The 15,104-nt window shown below is 41.5% G+C and overlaps 1 protein-coding gene across 6 annotated transcripts in view; it reads left to right on the top strand.

The window, feature by feature from the left end:
* The window catches only part of LOC106573944 (cell division cycle 14Ab), a 75,720-nt gene that overhangs the window by 4,236 nt on the left and 56,380 nt on the right, over positions 1–15,104 (top strand). For 4 of the 6 annotated variants that reach the window (XM_045697310.2, XM_045697311.2, XM_045697313.2 and 1 more), the window contains exons 3-5: positions 2,952–3,042; positions 8,302–8,377; positions 13,902–13,994. In XM_045697310.2, coding sequence (XP_045553266.2) covers positions 2,952–3,042; positions 8,302–8,377; positions 13,902–13,994 — 260 coding nt within the window. Of the gene's footprint in view, positions 1–1,937; positions 2,477–2,951; positions 3,043–8,301; positions 8,378–13,901; positions 13,995–15,104 lie in introns of those variants that run through there. The other 2 variants (XM_014149419.3, XM_014149420.3) reach the window with 1 other exon arrangement.

Genomic DNA, 15,104 nt, shown 5'->3' on the forward strand with positions numbered 1-15,104 from the left:
GCAGAGATGGTTGTCCTTCTGGAAGGTTCTCCCATCTCCACAGAGGAATTCTGGAGCTCTGTCAGAGTGACCATTGGGTTATTGGTCACTTCCCTGACCAAGGCCCTTCTCCCCTGATTGCTCAGTTTGGCTGGGGGGCCAGCTCTAGGAAGAGTCTTGGTGGTTCCAAACTTCTTCCATTTAGGAATGATGGAGGCCACTGTGTTCTTGGGGACCTTCAATGCTGCATACTTTTTTTGGCACCCTTGCCCAGATATGTGCCTCGACACAATCCTGTCTTGGAGCTCTACGGACAATTCCTTCGACCTCATGGCTTGGTTTTTGCTCTGACATGCACTATCAACTGTGGGACTTTATATAGACAGGTGTGTGCCTTTCCAAATCATGTCCAATCAATTTAATTTACCACAGGTGGACTCCAATCCAGTTGTAGAAACATCTTAATGATGATCAATGGAAACAGGATTCACCTGAGCTCAATTTTATAGCAAAGGGTCTGAATGCTTATGTAAATAAGGAATTTCTAAAAAAAAATGTTTTCTCTTTGTCATTATGGGGTATTGTGTGTAGATTGATGAGGATAAAAAAAAAAAAAATCCATTTTAGATTAAGGCCGTAACGTAACAAAATGTGGAAAAAGTGAAGGGGTCTGAATACTTTCCGAAGGCACTGTAAATCAACAATTGACACAACAATCCATTCATTTCAATTTAAGCTATTATATAAAATACTTGATACAAAAAGGATGCTCAGTATATGGGGCATTGAACAGTCAGCCTTGTGCAGACTCTGACACAAGGAAACATAATCAAATAACATATTTTCTGGTACTGTCCATTGGTGGCTTGCTTTTGGAGTCCGGCCCGTGAATGGTTGTTATGTCATAATATCTGAGTTCAGATTGACCTGCAAACTGTATTGTTAGGGGATCTGAAAAAACATGATCAGTCAATGGGAAATATCATTATACTCTTGGGTAAAGTATTTCTTTTTAGGGCAACATCAGTAGACATTTTACAAATAACATTTAACTCCAGTTCTACTTACTTCCTGTATTGTCAAAAAACTAAATGTTGGGGGTAGTTCAAGCTAAGGCAGGTTCTATCTACAGTTGAAGTTAGTAAAACAGTAAGGATAGTAAAATGGAGGGATGTATAGTGTACCACAGTATAAGTCATAATACCCATAAAACCTAGCGGTCAAACAGGAAAATAGTTCCAATGGTTTCTCCACCATTCATTTTCCCATAGGGGATTTTAGAAACACTTAAAATAAGGGATGTGTTTCATGTAGGCTTAACCTGGTGTGACTTTTTGATAACCGTGTAAATTTCTCAAGTACAAGGTTACTTTTATCAATATGTTCGGCTCTATTTTCCTCTCAGATTCGAAAATGCTGAAGAGTTTTGAAATCTGCCACACCCCTTTTGAATCAGTTTTTGTTTTGTCAGAAAAAAACATGCACACATTTAAAAACAATATGCTACCTATTGTTTTATCTATAAGATGTCTTGCACAAAAAAGGTCTTTATTATTACTATACTATTATAGCCCCGATTTATAGCCCAGACTCCATGATCCTAGGTCCAGCAAATCTAATCTAATCAAATCAGCAACCAACATTTTGTTACTCCAAGAGGTCTGAAATTATTGATGAGGTCGCCAAGTAGGCGTTTGGCAAATGTTGTTACAATATTAACAGAAGTTTCAGTTGCTCATCTCGAACTATATATTTATTTACTTATATAGTTCTGGGGCGGGGTTTATAGCATGTCATGATGTTTTTTCCTGCATCCTATAACTTTTGTATGTAATCCACTGGGCCATGCTGAACAGGCATAATCAAAGTGTGTTACTGTGTCCTTCCCTCCATTGTCGAGTTCAGACAACGTATTTGATCGCTGATTGGTTGAGGGAGACCATTCCCTGGCAACGTGCCTTTGTGTGGCGATTGGGTTTCTGTGTGATGTCCCTTTAAGATGTTTGCTTGTAGTCGAATGACTATCCGCAATCATGGCAGGGATTCAGAGAAAAGATTTGTGCACTGTCTGGGTAGGAAATAAGTCAAGAGGACATCTGTTATTTGTAATGCATGGATATTTTCCTCAGCGCTGAATGAAACCAAGAGGCACGCAAATACTTTCTTCTGCAGACCTTTACTTTTTCTTGGTCATGGATTTCATATTGGCAAATTACGTCTAATTTATTATTTTGGCCGGAGCAAAGTGCGTGGCTGCTAGCAAACCGCTAACTTAGCTACTAGTTGGATAGAAGCTATCCAAACTTCATTAGCTACTCTGATTTAAAAAAAATGTTTACTAATATCATTTAACTGGTAAAAAAGCTAACTAGTTAGTCAGTTAGCAACTTGTTTGTGTCGATGACTCTCGACAGTCTTAAACATTCTCCTATCCTTTCAACTTTGTTTAAAATGGCAGACGACATTGAATTGATAGGAGCCTGTGAATTAATAAAAGGTAAGTGAACATTTGCTAGTTAGCTATGTGTAAACTTTCTGCTAATTAATTAAGTCAACGCGAGTATTTTCGCCAACCTGGCTAGCTAGCCTTCTTTTGCATCTCGCGAGCCAGTCTAAGCAGTCTGTGATTGACATGAATTGGTTCGAGAACTACTAGCTATGGCTAACGTTACTGGCTAACTTGAAACGTATATTTTCTTATTTTCAAAGTAAACTAAGATAGCGAATGAATATGATATTTTGAGATTAATGTAGTTTTGTACGGCAAGTCAGCTAGCTACCTTGTAATCACAGCTCGCGGAAAGCGAGTGACAGTCGCATGAGTAAACAATGTTTCCAAGTCTTCCTTGGTGAAGTGTGTTTAAAGATTTTTTTTATATATAACTAAACCTCAGTTCTATGTTGTGATGTCCGTTTTTATGGCCCCTGAAGGTTTGCTGTTCATACATGTACCCATGTTTTTTCTTCTTCAGATCGATTATATTTTGCTACCCTAAGAAGCAAGCCAAAAAGCACTGCAAACACGCACTACTTCTGCACAGATGACGAATTTATCTATGAAAAGTAAGTTTTGTTCTCCCTCGCAGTCTCTTCGCACGTTCATTAGCTTCAGTGCATTTGTTTAGCAACGGTCCACTGGACAGAGCCAACAAGTGTCGCTGGGGCTGCTGAAGAGCTTTCACTGCAATTATGTAACAGCTTTTAATTGAACGTTTTCCAATTCAGATTAATAAAGCCATTGTGTTCCACTCGGCTTGGAGTAGTTGGTGTGGTTCCCAAACTTTTTATAGTCCTGTACCTCTTCAAACATTCAACCTCCAGCTGTGCACCAAGGCACCAGGGTAAGTGCACTTTCAAATGTTGTTTTTTGCCATCATGGTAAGCCGTGGCAGGCTTACCATGATGGCAAAAAAACATTTGAAAGTGAACTGACCCTGGTGCCTTGGTACGCAGCTGGAGGTTGACTGTTTGAAGGAGTGTGAGTTTGTCACAACCCTGCTCGTGGGAAGTGACAAAGAGCTCTTATAGGACCAGGGCACAAATAATAATAATAATAATAATAAACCATTTTGCTCTTTATTTAGCTATCTTACATATAAAACCTTATTTGTTCATCAAAAATGTTGAATAACTCACCACAGATTAATGAGAAGGGTGTGCTTGAAAGGATGCGCTTAACTCTGCGATGTTGGGTTGTATTGGAGAGAGTCTGTCTTAAATCATTTTCCACAAACAGTCTGTGCCTGTATTGGGTTTTCATACTAGTGAGGGCTGAGAATCCACTCTCACATAGGTACGTTGTTGCAAAGGGCATCAGTGTCTTAACTACAGGTTGATTAATTAGGGCCGATTTCAAGTTTTCATAACAATCGGTAATCTGCATTTTTGGACACCAATTATGGCTGATTACATTGCACTCCAGGAGGAGACTGCGTGGCAGGCTGACCACCTGTTATGCGAGTGCAGCAAGGAGCCAAGGTAAGTTGCTAGCTAGTATTAAACTTAAATTAGAAAAAACTATTAATCTTAACATAATCACTAGTTAACTACACATGGTTGATGATATTACTAGTTTATCTAGCTTGTCCTGCGTTGCATATAATCGATGCGGTGCCTCGTAATTTATCATCGAATCACAGCCTACTTCGCCAAACGGGTGATGAATTAACAAGAGCATTCGCGAAAAAAGCACTGTCATTGCACCTGTGTACCTAACCATAAACATCAATGCCTTTCGTAAAATCAATACACAAGTATATATTTTTAGACCTGCATATTTAGTTAATATTGCCTGCTAACATGAACTTCTTTTAACTAGGGAAATTGTGTCATTTCTCTCGCGTTCTGTGCAAGCAGAGTCAGGGTATATGCAGCAGTTTCGGCTGCCTGGCTCGTTGCGAACTGTGTGAAGACCATTTCTTCCGAACAAAGACCGTAATTCATTTGCCAGAATTGTAAATAATTATGACATTGAAGGTTGCGCAATGTAACAGAAATATTTAGACTTAGAGATGCCACCTGTTAGATAAAATACGGAACGGTTGCGTATTTCACCAAAAGAAGAAACGTTTTTTTTTCCTTTCTAAATTATATTTTCCGGATTTGACCATATTAATGACCTAGGGCTCGTATTTCTGTGTGTTATTATAATTAAGTCTATGATTTGATAGAGCAGTCTGACTGAGCTGTGGTAGGCAGCAGCAGGCTCGTAAACATTCATTCAAACAGCACTTTCCTGCATTTGCCAGCAGCTCTTCGCTGTGCTTCAAGCATTGCGCTGTTTATGACTTCAAGCCTATCAACTCCCGAGATTAGGCTGGCAATACTATAGTGCCTATAAGAACATCCAATAGTCAAAGGTATATGAAATACAAATGGTATAGAGAGAAATAGTCCTATAATTCCTATAATAACTACAACCTAAAACATCTTACCTGGGCATATTGAAGACTCATGTTAAAAGGAACCACCAGCATTCATATGTTCTCATGTTCTGAGCAAGGAACTTAAACATTAGCTTTTTTACATGGCAAATATTGCACTTTTACTTTCTTCTCCAACACTTTGTTTTTGCATTATTTAAACCAAATTGAACATGTTTCATTATTTGAGACTAAATAGATTTTATTGGTGTATTATGTTAAGTTAAAATAAGTGTTCATTCAGTACTGTTGTAATTGTAATTATTATATATATATATATATATATATATATATATATATATATATATATATATATATATATATATATATATATATATATATATATATATATATATATATATATATATATATAGCTCAGAAAAATAAAGGGAACACTAAAATAACACATCCTAGATCTGAATGAAATAAATAATCTGATTAAATACTTTTTCCTTTACATAGTTGAATGTGCTGACAACAAAATCACACAAAAATAATCAATGGAAATCCAATTTATCAACCCATGGAGGTCTGGATTTGGAGTCACACTCAAAATTAAAGTGGAAAACCACACTACAGGCTGATCCAACTTTGATGTAATGTCCTTAAAACAAGCCAAAATGAGGCTCAGTAGTGTGTGTGTGGCCTCCACATGCCTGTATGACCTCCCTACAATGCCTGGGCATGCTCCTGATGAGGTGGCGGATGGTCTCCTGAGGGATCTCCTCCCAGACCTGGACTAAAGCATCCGCCAACTCCTGGACAGTCCGTGGTGCAACGTGGCGTTGGTGGATGGAGCGAGACATGATGTCCCAGATGTGCAGGTCTAGCATTGTCTTGCATTAGGAGGAACCCAGGGCCAACTGCACCAGCATATGGTCTCACAGGGGGTCTGAGGATCTCATCTCGGTACCTAATGGCAGTCAGGCTACATGGAGGGCTGTGCGGCCCCCCCCAAAGAAATGCCACCCCACACCATGACTGACCCACCGCCAATCCGGTCATGCTGGAGGATGTTGCAGGCAGCAGAATGTTCTCCACGGCATCTCCAGACTCTGTCACGTCTGTCACATGTGCTCAGTGTGAACCTGCTTTCATCTGTGAAGAGCACAGGGCGCCAGTGGCGAATTTGCCTATCTTGGTGTTCTCTGGCAAATGCCTAACGTCCTGCACGGTGTTGGGCTGTAAGCACAACCCCCACCTGTGGACGTCGGGCCCTCATACCACCCTCATGGAGTCTGTTTCTGACCGTTTGAGCAGACACATGCACATTTGTGGCCTGCTGGAGGTCATTTTGCAGGGCTCTGGCAGTGCTCCTCCTGCTCCTCCTTGCACAAAGGCGGAGGTAGCAGTCCTGCTGCTGGGTTGTTGCCCTCCTACGGCCTCCTCCACGTCTCCTGATGTACTGGCCTGTCTCCTGGTAGCTCCTCCATGCTCTGGACACTACGCTGACAGACACAGCAAACCTTCTTGCCACAGCTCGCATTGATGTGCCATCCTGGATGAGCTGCACTACCTGAGCCACTTGTGTGGGTTGTAGACTCCGTCTCATGCTACCACTAGAGTGAAATCACCGCCAGCATTCAAAAGTGACCAAAACATCAGCCCGGAAGCATAGGAACTGAGAAGTGGTCTGTGGTCCCCACCTGCAGAACCACTCCTTTATTGGGGGTGTCTTGCTAATTGCCTATAATTTCCACCTGTTGTCTATTCCATTTGCACAACAGCATGTGAAATTTATTGTCAATCAGTGTTGCTTCCTAAGTGGACAGTTTGATTTCACAGAAGTGTGATTTGACTTGGAGTTACATTGTGTTGTTTAAGTGTTCCCTTTATTTTTTTGAGCATTTTATTTATATATATATATATATATATATATATATATATATATATATATTGACCGATTGAATCGGCTTTTTTTTGGTCCTCCAATAATCGGTATCGGCGTTGAAAAATCGTAACTGGTTGACCTCTAGTCTTAACAGCGCGATTTTCCAAGGCAGAATACTCAGCGCAGCCCAATCCAGAAATCTGGCAGTGGCTTCTGATTAAATTCAGTTTTCACAGAACCGCTTGTTGCAATTTTCATGAGGCTCTCTTGTTCAGATATCGGTAAGTGGACTGGAGGCAGGGCATGAAAGGTATAACGAATCCAGTTGTTTGTGTCATTCTTTTTGGGAAAGTACCTGCGTAATTGCGTACCCAACTCACTCAGGTGCTTCGCTATATCACATTTGACATTGTCCGTAAGCTTGAGTTCATTTGTACACACAAAATCATACAAATGATGGAAAGACCTGTGTCTTGTCCTTGTTAATGCAGACAGTAAAGGACTCCAACTTCTTAATCATAGCCTCAATTTTGTCCCACACATTGAATGTAGTTGCGGAGAGTCCCTGTAATCCTAGATTCAGATCATTCAGGCAAGAAAAAACTTCACCCAGATAGGCCAGTCTAATGAGAAACTCATCGTGCAAGTAGTCAGACAAGTGAAAATGATCATCTGTAAAGGAAACTTTAAGTTCTTCTCTCAATAAAAAAAAAACGTGTTAATACCGTGTCAATACTTTGCCCCTTGATAAGCAAAGCGTTACATGGCCGCTGCCCATATCATTGCATAATGCAGAAAATACAGTAGACTTCAGGGGCCTTGCTTTAACAAAGTTAGCCATTTTCACTGATGTGTCCAAAACGTCTTTCAAGCTGTCAGGCATTCCCTTGGCAGCAAGAGCCTCTCAGTGGATACTGCAGTGCCCCCAAGTGGCGTCAGGAGCAACTGCTTGCATGCATGTTACCACTCCACTATGTCTCCCTGTCATGGCTTTTGCACCATCAGTACAGATACCAACATGAGCAGCAGCTACATACGGACCGTTAGTGTAATTCCCGCGAGAGAGTAACGGTTCATGTGATTGGATGTTAATTATTTGACTAGGCTACCTGTATTTGACATTGTGTTGTTATTTCGCTGAACACTAGATGGTTTAATTTTATTTTGGGCAGTGAAACGAGGCTACTCAGGCGAGAAAAAAACCTCACCCAAATGTATAGCCCCGTTGGAAAATATAAATGGACTGTTTGAAAATGTGAAGGGAAAAAAAAACTGTATATTTTTAAAAAGGGAATCTTATTTTTATTTTCTTTACCCCCGGGTCTACGTGTACCCCAGTTTGGGAATACCGGGTTTACATAATGCAAGCGTTTGATTAACTCTCCCTGTTGAACTTGTGAACAGGAAAGTAAAACACAAAATTGTAGTTCAATACAAAAATGTAATTGATAAGAAAAATCATTCCTGAATTAGGATAGCTAAGTCATCTCAATATTAGGCAGTTCTATCATGAATGAAAATGTTTTAACCAGTCCAGTCTGACATTTTTTTATGTTAATTATATTTCAGCTTCTATGCGGATTTTGGACCACTCAATCTAGCCATGCTATTCAGATACAGCTGTAAACTCAACAAAAAGCTGAAGGTAAGTCATGTGCCTCTCTATTCATGCCTTTCTTCCCTCATTAAGAATGTACATTATGGATCTGTGAAAACAAAACCAATTTGTGTAGTTCTACTTCACACGCCCTCATTGACAACAACCGCAAGGTCTGTGGCATTTGAAAACATGCCAACACATACAGTAGTGTAGTTTATGGGGTTAGTTATTAGATAATTACAAAACCCACACACTGCCCCCTCGGCTAGAGTTTAGCTACTTGCAAGGACAATACTAAATACAGAGAGGCCTCTAGCTGTAGTATATGAGCATCTTTTTTTCTCTTTGTCTGCATGTCATTTTAAAACCATTGTGAAACTTGAAGGGTAGGTATGGAATTAATGGATAAAACACAAGTCCTCAGACCATTTAAATCAAAGCTTTGGCAAAGTAATTGGCTTTCTGTTTTTAGCCACTGACTCACCTGTCCCAAAGCTGTGTTGGCACTTTCCCTCGGACACAGAGTCATTAGAGATGCCAGGATAATCTGTGTGGGCTGACACAATCTGCTCCAGCTCGTAGTGTAGGCTACAATATTCACTCGGTGGCCAGTTTATTAGGTACACCCATTTAGTACTAGGTTGGACTCCCCTTTGCCTCCAGAACAGCTTGAATTCTTCAGGGCATGGAAATGTTGTTCATTTTGTATCAAATGACCTAACGTGTGGAAGAAAAACATTCCCCACACCATTACACCACTGCCACCAGGCTGTACCAGGCAGGATGGGGCCATGGAATCATGCTGCTTTCGCCAAATCCTGACTCTGACATCAGCATGACGGAACAGGAACAGGGATTCGTCGGACCAGGCGTTCATTTTCTACTCCTTAATTGTCCAGTTTTGGTGATCACGTGCATACTGGAGTCGCTTCTTGTTTTTAGCTGAAAGGAGTGGAACCCGGTGTGGTCGTCTGCTGCAATAGCCCATCCGTGACAAGGACTGTTGCGTTCCGATATGCTGTTCTGCACACCACTGTTGTACTGCTCTGTTATTTGCCTGTTTGTGGCCCGCTTGCATGATTCTTGCCATTCACCTTTGACCTCTCATCAACGAGCTGTTTTTGCTCACAGGACTGCCGCTGACTGGATGTTTTTTATTTGTCGCACCATTCTCGGTAAACCCTAGAAAATGTTGCGCGTGAAAAGCCCAGGAGGCTGTCCGTTTCTGAGGTACTGGCACTGACAATTATACCACACTTACTTGGGTAACTCATTTAGCCCATTCTAACATTCAATCAAACAGTAACTGAATGTCTTGATGCCTGTCTGCCTCACAATGTTCCTTCTAAGCTGTGTGCCTGCACAGGTGTGAAGTAGCCATAGACTGCTGCACAGCTCCCCGGGGCAAGAGTGCAGAACAACTATCAGCTCATGGAGAGAAGCACAAGATTCAATTTCACTCACCTTTCTAGAGTTTTCCCTGTTAGTTAACACTATCAACATTTCCCCTTACTGTGGCAAGTGTGATAGAATCTGCCCAGTATTAGCCACTTTCGATGCAACTTACCAAAACTAAACAAACTACGCAAGAGGTTTTGTTATAGGGGTCTCATGGTCATGACTCGGCCTGTACTCTACCTAGACCGGCATAAACAATCAAAGTTGCAGTAGGCCTATATGCAAATAGAACATGCCATATGTGGATCTGTGCCGTTTACTTTGAACTGGACTGTGTTTACAGCTGTGGTCATGAGTTGATGTGCTTGTTTTGAGATCAACCTAAGAGCTGCATGCAGCATCAAACAACCCAAACATTTTCAGTCACCTCCTTGTCTGACGGACAAGTGGATGAACAGGTTCATGTCGAGCCCTGCGTGTTTCAGAAGTTTCATGGAATGTAGGCCTACATTGACCACCACACATTGCTACTGTAGGCTGAAGGAAATGGCTGTTCTATCAATGTTAAAATGTTATGGGATGCATTTTCTCCATTGTTTTTGACGGTAGGACACTCCGGTTGGCCTACATTATGATCAAATAGCCACAGTAGCCAACTTGGTCACTGTTAAAACTCTAACTTAAAGCGGGTACAGACTCAGTGTTCACAGTAAATGCACGTTGGAAGTTTCACAGCATTTTCCGAAAGTTGAAGTTTGTGCTCAGCAGACCTGAAATTTGCTCTATGACGAAAAATTTGAGGGAACATTGGTCACAAACCAATTTCAGGAACATAGGTAAACTGTGTGTTGGTTTATTCTGGAGCCTCCCCGAAGTATGTTTAGATACTACTGTTTGTCATGTTCGGTGCAACCAAAATCTGCAGTGATTTATTAGGCTACCACTATTGATAAGCGTGTGGTCGACATCCAGAAAAAAAAGTCTATGGCTATTGGCATACATAGTCAATTAAAATGAAAGTATTATAATTTTAAAAAAAATCTATAAATAGGTTTCCATCTTACCTTTTTATGCGAGTAAAGTAAATATCTGATAGAAATTCTCATTACAGGCTTGATGGAAACAGAATATTTGTCGGTAAACTTTCCAAATGTTGACAAAACAAAATATGCTAGACAAGGTGGGATCCTTCTGTGTCTGCGTAAAATGTTGGTGGAATCGATATGACTATCAATATTTGCGCATAAAAGTGAAGTAAACTTGGAGTCACATGATATGTTGTGTGGTCCTCCTTCAACTCGTCAGGAAAGCATGCTGTTTATTAGGATACAGATGAAATAATAAGTTATGATGACCTTCACAGGGTGGTGAAAGTGCAAGGTGATGAGCTTGATGCTTCTTTCTATTAAATATCCAGGGTTTTATTCAGGTGACATTATCATCAATGCTTGCCATTTGACAAACAAATAATCTTGCCCTTTTGTCCATAATAATCTCATGTATGCTATACCAGCACAGTATATGCGAGCTGTTGGCTACAGCGCACATGCCAATACTAGCGTGGGGACACTTGCTATGTAACGCAAACTTTTTTGTGAGAAAACTGTCAGTAGAGTAGAAAATACAATGGAAACCCATTTAACTTGATTCGTTACATGGGGGATTTAACTGCAAGAAGGGATTTTTATGTGCACAACGTCATCACGCACATTCTTTTATCCCCATCAAGTCAATTTGATGGAAACACATCTCCGGTGGGAAAATGTTGTTTAAATGCATATTTGAGAATATTTGCATAAAAATCTGTTGCCGATTGGGTGGAAACCTAGCTAGTTATGGTCATGCCTGTCAAGTACATAGCATGTGGTTTATAAAGCTGTCTTTGTTCTTGTTTGTGGATGTGCATTATAAATAATTTGAGTTCAATCAGGGCCTGGCTTTTATCCAGGAGTCGTAACAACAATTCTGCTGTTCACGATTTATGACACTAATGCCAATTTTTACATGAATTCAGTTGCTGTTAGGCTAACCTGAGTATTTGAGTTATTGTTATCATTCTGGGTGCTTAAATTCTCCCAATATGTTTATTGTTAAGCAATCTCAATTATATTCAGAGGTATGTGAGGTAAAGGAGATGTGAAGTTCTTGCTATGCCTACTCAATTTTTAGCTCTCAATTGCCCTTTTTAAAAGCCCACCTGGCCAAAACCTCATAAGACCCTGGTCAAGGGGAGCTCCCAACTTCCCAGACACACACACCAATAAAGTTGCCAATTTTGTCTAACTCATGCCTTTCTACCCCCATGTGAATGTTGCTCTCAGGAGAGTTTCATTAATAGAGGTTCTGCGTCTTTTTGTCCTGTCATTTTTCTGTCGAAGCAGACGATCTGTAGGTCTGTCATATGTAGGTGTTGGTCAGTGTTGAAGGTAAAGTCTCAAGCAAGCATGATGTTTTTATGGCTGTCTCTCCCTCCCTCCCTCCCCGTCCACACCACCACGCTTTGCCCTCCAATGTTTGTGTTGTGAACAGTGTGTTGCCTTAGGGACAGCATTCCTTAGATCCTCCATTGGTTTGGATCTGGTACATGAAAGCTGAGATGTAAAAAAAAACGACAGGAAAAGTGGACAACCCTGATTTGAGAAATGACACCGTTTGGAGGATGTGAACATCCCACACCTGTGGGACTTGATCTGGGGCTTACAGAGCCCATTTGATATGTGTTGCCCCCACTCACCTACCTTATTTCCACATCCTCTCACCACTCATGCTTGTGTCTGGCCTGGCTTCCGGTTGGTCTGGCTTAACCTGCTTAGCGACGCAGTTCACCTGTTTTAACCCTGACCTTTACCCAGAGGCCTACATCCTCTAGAAGCCTTGTTAGTCTGTTGAAGTATTTTACATATCAAGTGAAAGTATTTGAGCAGATTGGGTCTATTTCCCCCACAGTGCATTGTAGGCTATGTCCTATTGCTCATAGCCATCAATGTACTGGAAACTCTGACAGTAGGCTACATTTTTCTGTGATATAGCATTTTTTTTCCTATGAAGACTAGCATATTGTTGCCATTGAATGCAAGAACTAGGTTGCTTCCCTCAGGCTTTCTCATTTGTGCAAAAGTCCATCCTCCACCTTCTCACCTCCGTCCTCTCTTCTCTGTGACCAAGAAACTGGTCAAAGTGACCTCCCCTCCTCGATGGCCACCTTTTCATTGAGGATAGTCCTTTGTGGAAGAGTTTTGAAATCTGCCACACCCCCTTTGAATCAGCTTGTGTTTTGTCATAGGAGGAAAAAAAGGCAACATGCTACTTTAACTATAAAATGTCTAGAACAACTGACTTAATTAGTTTATCACTTTACACATGTATTTTGGGATCCACCCCTGTAAACATAATTTGCATGATGACCCACAATGGGTGGGGGGGGGACTGGGTTTGTCCTTACAAGCCTTTGTGGTTTCATTTCCATACCAAACTTCACTTAGGCTAGAGACTCAAGCATGCTGTTCCTCATATCGCTGATTTAGCCGTGTGTAGCAGTGACTGTGTGTATGGATGGATGCGTCTATCTTCTAGCTTGCCTGTGCTGCTTCTGAGTGCTTTGGCCGACTCGGGCAGTGATTCTGAACGAGAACACTGACAGCGGCACACACCGGCAGCCCACCTGTTCTGCCAGCGGCTCCTCTTCCTGCATCCCTAGCGGATCGGTGGTGTCCTGAGCGTCTGAGCAGCAGCTACGTCAGCGTCTATCTGCATCTGTCCAAATAATATAGCCTAATGTAATATCATATACAAGCCAGAACCAGATGTGCCTTTAGGTCTATTAATTAGACCCAAACTTGCCACATTCTTGCGTCTTTCTCTTTGAGTGCAAGATAGGAGCCTGCCGAGTTTATCGTTGTTGATTTCTGTATGTTTCATTAACACTAGTATTTATAGGACTAGTGTATTTCTAAGCTAGATAGAAATACATCATACACAGTACTGTACAACCTTTGGTCACCTAACAGTTGTTGTTTAGACGTGGTTTAGTTGAGTTTGTTGTGCGTCATCCAGTGTTTGTGCATATCTTTATCAATGATTCTAAAATCTTAAATAACTTTTAATGTGAAGATGTTCTAAATGAATGTGATTTTAGTTTTTTCTTACGTGTATTTTCTCCTTTTGTCTGCAGTCGTTCACACTGACCAGAAAGCGAATCGTACACTACACCAGCTTTGACCAGCGGGAAAGGGCTAATGCAGCGGTTTTAATCGCTGCCTATGCTGTGAGTATTCCCTCCTTTCTCTCACTGTCCTCTCTCTGCAGGGAAGGAAGTTAGGCAAGGAGAAAAAAGCTTATTTTGGGCCGTTGCGTCATGCTGCACCCCTCAAAAAAAATGCAGCTCAACTCATTTTGCATTTGTATCAATGTACCCAGATGGCCCCAATGCACTTTTCCCCTAGCATGTTGTTTTTGTTGTATCTGCAGTATTGTTGTCGACCCAGGCCTTTTTTTCAGGTCTACTTTCAGTCAGTGCTGATTTTCCTTTTAAGGTGGCACAACCCCTTCCAGCCAGGTCTCTCTCTGACTCTTGGAGAAACGGATGGGAGAGGACTGCTATAGACAGCCCTATTGTCCTGCCACAGTGGCCCCATCTTCCTGCCCCCTTTGAATGCCCAGCAGCTCCTGTTGCATTAGTCCCTATTCATTTGGTCTCTTGCTGCCAGCCATGGTTGAAGGCTGTCCTTTCACTCCCAGTCAGATACCAGCCTTGACTGTAATGTGTGACGGCATCCCTTGCCAGCTGGCCGCTCTGTCACATGGCAGTAAATGAGGGGATTTATCCGGTTCTTCTGTTGTTATGCTATGATGAGGACATGCCTTATGACAGAGCCCGGCGATGGCATGATGATGATCTTCTCAGGCAATGTGGGTCACTAGTATTTACTCAGTGGACTGTGCCCAGTCCTTACCCCAAGGGAACAGACAGAGGAACAGCAACTGTCATGACATACTTTGCATGTAATTTAAGGCCCTTCTCTGAATATTTTTCCATTGTGATGCCCTGCCTGGACTAGAAACATGATATAGGCTATATCAACCCTTCTGGTTTTGGCCCTTAATGGCTATGACAGTGATTGGTAAAATGCAGTTGTTGAGTTTCTCATGGTAAACATGTTTTTCTTAACTAGCTAGTCTATATACATCCCAAAGTGTATTCTTATAATGGCCAGGGTTGGATTGAATAAGGACCTTGGTCCCCAGAACTGTCTTGTTAGCAACCCAGGCAGGGCCCCAGTCTCATAGCTCTGGGAGGAGATTTGAAGCATCGTTGCAGCAGGGGCCTTGCTGGATTATAATCTGGATTTGGCTTCTAATCCTGGTTGACAGTGGC

This window comes from Salmo salar, chromosome 16 (assembly GCF_965601325.2).
Source record: "Salmo salar chromosome 16, fSalSal1, whole genome shotgun sequence".
In the NCBI taxonomy this organism is placed as follows: domain Eukaryota; kingdom Metazoa; phylum Chordata; class Actinopteri; order Salmoniformes; family Salmonidae; genus Salmo; species Salmo salar.